Source organism: Rhinopithecus bieti, unplaced genomic scaffold (assembly GCF_001698545.2).
Source record: "Rhinopithecus bieti isolate Rb0 unplaced genomic scaffold, ASM169854v2 scaffold_5476, whole genome shotgun sequence".
Taxonomy (NCBI): Eukaryota; Metazoa; Chordata; class Mammalia; order Primates; family Cercopithecidae; genus Rhinopithecus; species Rhinopithecus bieti.
Genome location: NW_016805433.1, coordinates 4109207 through 4116519, shown reverse-complemented (window position 1 = coordinate 4116519; position 7313 = coordinate 4109207). Strand labels below are relative to the sequence as shown.

The window sequence follows — 7313 nt, the reverse complement described above, 5'->3', positions numbered from 1 at the left end:
TTACGCCATTCTCCTGCCTCAGCCTCCCCAGTAGCTGGGACTACAGGCGCCGCCACCTCGCCCGGCTAGTTTTTTGTATTTTTAGTAGAGACGGGGTTTCACCGTGTTAGCCAGGATGGTCTCGATCTCCTGACCTCGTGATCCGCCCGTCTCGGCCTCCCAAAGTGCTGGGATTACAGGCTTGAGCCACCGCGCCCGGCCTGGTCCAAATATTTAACTTGTAGCTTGGCTTTCAGGTTATAAACTGTCTTTGGCTTGAAGGTGGGGTTTCACCAGGGACCCAACCCTATCTGCCTAGGTATTTGGCTGCCTTCTGCTACTCTCAACATCACATTGAAGTCACCAAGGCTTGGGGCTTGCACCCTCTGAAGCAACAGCTGAAGTTGTACCTCAGCCCGTTTTAGCTGAGGAAAGAGATGTAATTGACTCATGGTTCCATGTGAGTGAGGAGGCCTCAGGAAACTTACAATCATGACAGAAGGTGAAGGGGAAGCCAGCACCTTCCTTACAGTGCAGCAGGAGAGAGAAGAGTAAAGGAGGAATTTCTAAACACTTTTAAAACCGTCAGATCTCATGAGAACTCACTCACTATCATAAGAACAGCATGAGGGAAACCACTCCCATAATCCAATCACCTCCCTCCTTAAACGTGGGGATTACAGTTTCCTCCCTCAACACATGGGAATTACAATTCAATATGAGATTTGGGTGGGGACACAGAGCCAAACCATATCAACAGACCTAAATGTAAAATCTAAAACTACAGAAATTTTAGAAGAAAAGATGAACAAAAACCTTTATGACCTTCAGATAGCCAAAGATTTTTAAACTACCACACTAAAACTATGATATATAAATTTAATGTCATTAAAATTAAAAATAACTACTATTCAAAGACACTGTTAAGAGAATGAAAAGACAAGCCACCTGGAAGAAAGTCTGTAAACAGCAACAATAACAGCAACATACATCAAATAAAGGATGTACCCTGGAATATAGGAAGAACTCTCACAACTCAATATAAAGAAAACTTACAACTCAATCTTAATTTTTTTAATACAAAGAAGATATGTAGGTAACAAATATACATAAAAATGCTCAACATCATTAGTCATTTAAAAAATACAAATTAAGGTCACAATAAATACCACTACACCACTATTAGAATGGCTAGAGGGTGGCCATGCCAAATGCTGGGGACAAAGTGAAGGCTATGGTATTCTCACGCACTGTTAGATCTGTGTCCCTGTAATGATGTATGTATGAATGCTTTGAACATTCATAGCAACCCTGTTGGTAGTGACCAAAAACTTGACCAACCCAAATGCCCATCAATGGAAGAATATATAACTAAATTGTGGCATATTCTTTAACAGAATACTACTCATGTTGTTATGTTTTTATGTGTGTACTCTAAGTCACACATTTTTTAAGTCTTTCACAGGTAGAAGATAAAGAGCCTTTGAAAATTTTGACTTATACTATTAAAAATCAGGCATAATAAGGCCGGGCGCGGTGGCTCAAGCCTGTAATCCCAGCACTTTGGGAGGCCGAGACGGGCAGATCACGAGGTCAGGAGATAGAGACCATCCTGGCTAACCTGGTGAAACCCCGTCTCTACTAAAAAATACAAAAAACTAGCCGGGCGTGGTGGCGGGCGCCTGCAGTCCCAGCTACTTGGGAGGCTGAGACAGGAGAATGGCATAAACCCAGGAGGTGGAGCTTGCAGTGAGCTGAGATCCAGCCACTGCACTCCAGCCTGGGTGACAGAGCGAGACTCAGTCTCAAAAAAAAAAAAAATCAGGCATAATAGCTGTCAAGTCATACATCATCAAATAGAACTAGATAAGGACTATGATATTATAATTTAAAATTAAAACATGAAACACATGTTTATGTTTGTAATTTAAATATTACTTATTTCATGTACCAAATGAGGAAATAGTCATACTATCTATGACAAAAACTTTGCAACCATCACATGCATAATTACACTGGGTCCAGATCTCATTATTGTTCTATAGAATATTCAAGAATAGAACTTTCATGTGGTTCATCCTGTAAGGAATTGTTTTAATAGTTTATTTTAACAAAAGAAATGAAAATAAAATTGAGACATATTATTTTTCATTTTCAACGTTTATGACTTAATCAATGACTAAAACAACTTACATACATGCGTGAAAAAAATTGGAGAAATTAACAGCCACTTGACTAATCAATGTTTCTCTTTTTTACAGAGGAAATTTTGCAAATATGCCTCCTTACACTAAAGGAGAATCTTGCTCTCTCTGCTCGAAAGAAGAGAAATGTGTAAAGAACCTCTGCAGTAAGCAAAAAATAATAATAATATTATATTTAGAGAGTAAAATTTCCATATATTTATTATATTTTAAAATTTGGCTTCTCAAGTTTACAAATTAGGGACAAGATTTGATTGTTTTTATCTGATTATATAAATCATTTGTCATAAATTTTAATACTTAAACTCAGATGATTCTCGCTTTCTTCACTGATTACTCTCCCTCTGAAGCTAAAGAGCATAAAGGAAGGAGGTACAACCATGATTCAATTTGCTGCTGCATGGAAAATAACTATGGGTTGAAATGCTTCTTATTTTTACTTGCTTTCATTGACCTCCTTTTATTAGTTATTAGAATAGTGATCCATTCTGAAGTAATTTGTTAGTCAATGTCCAAAGTAATTATGATTTAAAACTAACATGTTTCTCTTTCATGATCAACTTTTTCGTTCTCAAAACAAATATGCTTTTAAAGGCTAAAAGTATAAATTTTGGGCAGTGAGATCAGAGGAAAAAAAATGGAGCCATGCGTCAACAAAATGTCAATCTCTGCAAAATATTGGAAGAGATGTATTCTGAGCAAATATGAGTGGCCAATGACCTGTGAGACAGCCCTCAGGAGACCCTGAGAACATGTGTCCAAGGTGGTCAGGCTACAACTTGTTTTTCACATTTTAAGGAGACATAAGACATCAATCAATACATGCAAGATATACATTAGTTCTGTACAGAAAGGCAAGACAACTGGAAGTGGGGCTTGCAAGTCAAAAGTCAAAGGTAGATTCAAAGATGTTCTGATTGTCAATTGGTTAAGTAATTGTCTAAAGGCTTACAATCGATAGAAAGGAATAGCTGGGTTAAGATAAGGGGTTGTGGAGACCAAGGGTTTATTAAGTAGACGAAACCTCAAGGTATCAGGCTTCTGAGAGGCTAGATTGTACATGTTTCTTATCAGATTGAAAGAGTCTCTTCTATTAGACTTAAGATCTGTATTGGTGTTAATGCTAGAAAGCTTTTTCTGAATTCCAAAAAGGGAGGAAGGTATAACGGGACATGTCTGACCTCCCCTTTCCTATCATGGCCTGAACTAGTTTTTCAGGTTAACTTTGGAATGCCCTTCGCCAAAAGTAGGGGTCCATTCAGATGGTTGGGGGACTTAGAATTTTAGTTCTGGTTTACATTATCCTCCTTCTGGCCAACATTTGCCAGAGGCAAAATCAACGGCCAGTAAACATTTACTTTATCCCATAGTGTTGCCAGGGTGGCATGGCTGCCTGCCCCAGGTTCATCCTGTCCCTCAGCGGAATCCCTATTGCCAAAGGACCTAGATCCAAAAACTTATAGCCAATTTAAATGTTACAGCCCAGATGGGAATGGACATGGACAGGCATTCACTAACTGTTAAATTTTTTAAAGTAATATACAAGCTAACCAACAAAAACACAAAGGTGAAGATACAAAATTGACTTACCTTTAACTTCTATACACTGAGCTGCTATAATCTTGGTTTTAGTTACAGACTTAACAGCAATTAGCTACACAAAACATAAGCATTATTAAAACTTTTAAGCTAAGGAATTTAGAGATTTTGTTGTGCCACATTTCTTTTGTTGTCTTTAGTAAGGTGTCTGATAAAAAATTTTTATATATAATTATCTGCATAAATCTCACAACTGGGAGTATTATACCCAGGAGGCTTTGTCATGGGTATCTTTATATTCTTTCAGTAATAATTTGTTGTTAATTCTACAGGAAGCAGCAAATTACTTATGGTTAGAATGGATTAAAAGGTGCCACATAACAGCTCAGAAGGCAAAGTCCCTGTTTTACCAGCTGTTTAGGCATCTGTGTACCCATCCTTGATTGAGAAGAGCTGAACTAATTATATCCCTCAAAACCAGCCCTTGTAATCTCATGCAACCACCTCTTGCACAATAGTCCCTGGGCCTAGAGGGAGGGTGTTTGTATTGTTTTAGCAACAGAGCATATGCAATGAAAAGCAGATCAGGCTGAATGGGATTCCAAATGAGGAAGATTTGCAGGTTTTGTCAAATCATCTGTAGTCCTCAGAATGCCATGATTCTGGTTTTCCTGGAAGAAGTAAAACCATGAGCGATAAATCACATTAATAATTTGACAATTAGAAAAGAATGTGTGTGTTAGAACAGAAAAAGGAAACTATTCCACTAGAGCACTAACTAAAAACATAAAAAGTTATAACCTGGTACTCTTTAGAGGATCACTGTAGCCAAGAGATAATTCATAATTCAATTTGCACTCAACAACAAAAGTCAGCACCAGAATCAAGTAACAAGTGTTACAGTTTTCCTTTGAAACAATTTACCTTTTTCTCTAATCCTCCTTTACTACTAAAGAGAAATTATAGTAAAACCAATTTGTGTGCAAAGTTAAGTTTTAGGTTTATTATTTGGCCTGATCATTCGCATAAAGTGCAACAAGAATTGATTGGCCATATAGACTTTTTTCAAATTGGCTTTGCTGTAATTTTACCTAAACATACGTTATTCTAGTTAAAGCCTTGGTAAAATAACCAGTGTCTTCTATTGTGCTTTTTGAAAAGAGAAAACTCTTAGTAGATTTACGCAAATAACTATATTTTCATAAAATCAGAATACTCAGGAACTGTTTTTGAATTTTGGAGAACTCAGGTAGAGAGAAAGGTAAATTTTCTCACAAAAGTGTACTTTACCCAACTACTTAAACCATAAATCACTCAAAAGAAAAAGATTTCCTTGCCTCTTCTTTAACCAGAGAAGCAGCCCTCCAAATAAGATGCTGTTTGTTCACCTTGGAACTTCTATTCACAAGCCAAGAAGCTCTTGTCAGATGAGAGCTGTTTATCAGGAACTGTAGAATCTAGCAGCTCCTCACATAGAGTGAGACCTAGGGGCAAAAGAGGCCTCCTGGTCATGACCTCCTCCTTGTATCCCCAGGTAGCAAGATCCTATATAAACCATTTTTAATTTATCATAACGTTTTGGGGGCACCATTATTTATATTAACACAAGGGTAGCTTCAGTTAACACCCATTAGCAAGGCAGTAAAAGCCCCATAAGTGGAAATTCTCTAGTCCACAGTCCTCGTAGTTGTCATTAAGAAATGCTCACAGATTTTTGTCATAGGCCCCAATAAATGCTCCACAAGGAGTTATCAAGTGGAGGATTTGTCCTGAGCACCACTCAGCTTCTACCCTATATTCCGTGGGCTCGGGCAGCCTTACTAGTTCTTTTAGCATATCCAATTAACATTTCACAAAGGGCAGATTTTCATGCCTTCAGATTTATAGTATTACATAGGGGAAACATCCCCAGTGAGATCTGATACCCAGTTTCATAAGACATGTAGGTAAGGGAGGTCACAACTACCTTACATAAAGCCTGTTTAAACATTTCAAATCTCATAATACTATCAAGCTTTACATTTTTACGTTCTGGTCCTAGGAATTTTTCTTCTCTACCACTAGACCATTTTACCTTTACTGATGAATATGTATTTAGGTTCCCAGCAGGGAATTAAGCCAAGGAACTCAGTCTCTTTTGTCAATCTTCATCTAAATTTGCCTCAACAGTGCCCCAGGCAATGTCAGCTTTCTCATTATAATGTCTGTCCTTTGATTTTTCTTAAATTTCCCCAATCTGGGGGCAAATGCTGAACACTGGTGTGGTGCTATTTAATGTTGGAGGATCGGCAGTGATTGCCTTTGGTCCACCCAGTCTTTGATAGTGTTGTAAAGACCTTGAACTCTATGAATTTTCATTTTTATTTATTTCATTTATTAATAACCATTTAAAGATTTCCACTCTTCTGAGATGAGTCCTTTGACTCCCTTTTACCTTTCTCTTTTTTGTTGTTAATTACCTTAATGTTTCATTAGCATCTCTGAGACTCATGAGGGAAAGCAAATTTGATAAGTTTTCTCAAACAGTTGTTCAGTTCTATAGGAGTAATGTCATCTGGGGTGCCCTGTAAAAAGAGCTCCCTTAAGCACAGCATTTACCATGACCTTGGTAATAGGCATATTTGGTGGGTGAATATCCTCATCATCATAAAGCCAGTTCCACATGGCTTGCATATGAAGCATTTCAGCTGCCTCATCTGGGATCCTCCACTTGGCATTTTACAGGAAGAGTTGGGCAGTCTCCTTCTCAGGGTAAACAGAACTTACAGTAGCATTTATCCAATCCACTAGACTGGTCATTGTCTCAGGAATAACCTGTGCATCCATATCACATATATACTCATCAATTGTTTAATAGTGAGATACGGGTCCTACATTGACCCAAACATGCTCTTTCATTGGGTAGCATTTAAAATTAAAGATACTCTCCTTAAAGTAGTTATTTTTACAATCCATTATACTAAAGGTTTCTCAGGAAACTGATGATATGAATCTACAAAATGGAAGAATTTTTTTTACTTTATACCCTCTGGTTTTAATAGTTGCTTGGTTTTGCCCCTCACCAACTTTGACTATTTTCTTAGTAACCGCAGGTCTTAGAGGTAATTTTTACTGGCCTTGGTTAATTTTTCCCTTTGTGGGTAGCTTTGAGGTTAGTGGCCTGAGCTAACTTACATCTGAATTTGGTCCAGCCTTCAGGCCAAACACAGCACTCTTTTACTTTCATTATACCTATTACAAATAACAATAACTAAGGGATTGAATATTTTGCCTTTTTCTTAGTAGTCTGCATTTTCTTACACATTCAGTGAACTAACTCTCTGGGAGTATGACTATGATTCATCTCTAAATTGCACTGGCAACTTTACCTTTAGTAACTGAGTGCAGTCCAGCTGCAGCTCCTTAATATGGGTGACCACATGGCCACCCAAGAGTCAAAGGTTTCTTATTCCCCACCCTTTTATTTTTCTCTTCATCCATTTGGTATTATCTGCATATTTGTTTCCTTTATTTTAAAGATACTCAAATAGCCTCTAAACTAACAAAATATTATATTCTCTTTAGCAAAATCACATCCTTATGTTTCTATAA

The 7313-nt window shown here is 37.6% G+C and overlaps 1 protein-coding gene across 2 annotated transcripts in view; it reads left to right on the top strand.

Annotated features, from left to right (window-relative positions):
• Positions 1-7313, top strand: part of GLIPR1L1 (GLIPR1 like 1) — a 41534-nt gene that overhangs the window by 27461 nt on the left and 6760 nt on the right. For both annotated transcript variants that reach the window (XM_017872506.1, XM_017872505.1), the window contains exon 4: positions 2241-2329. In XM_017872506.1, coding sequence (XP_017727995.1) covers positions 2241-2329 — 89 coding nt within the window. The remainder of the gene's footprint in view (positions 1-2240; positions 2330-7313) is intronic.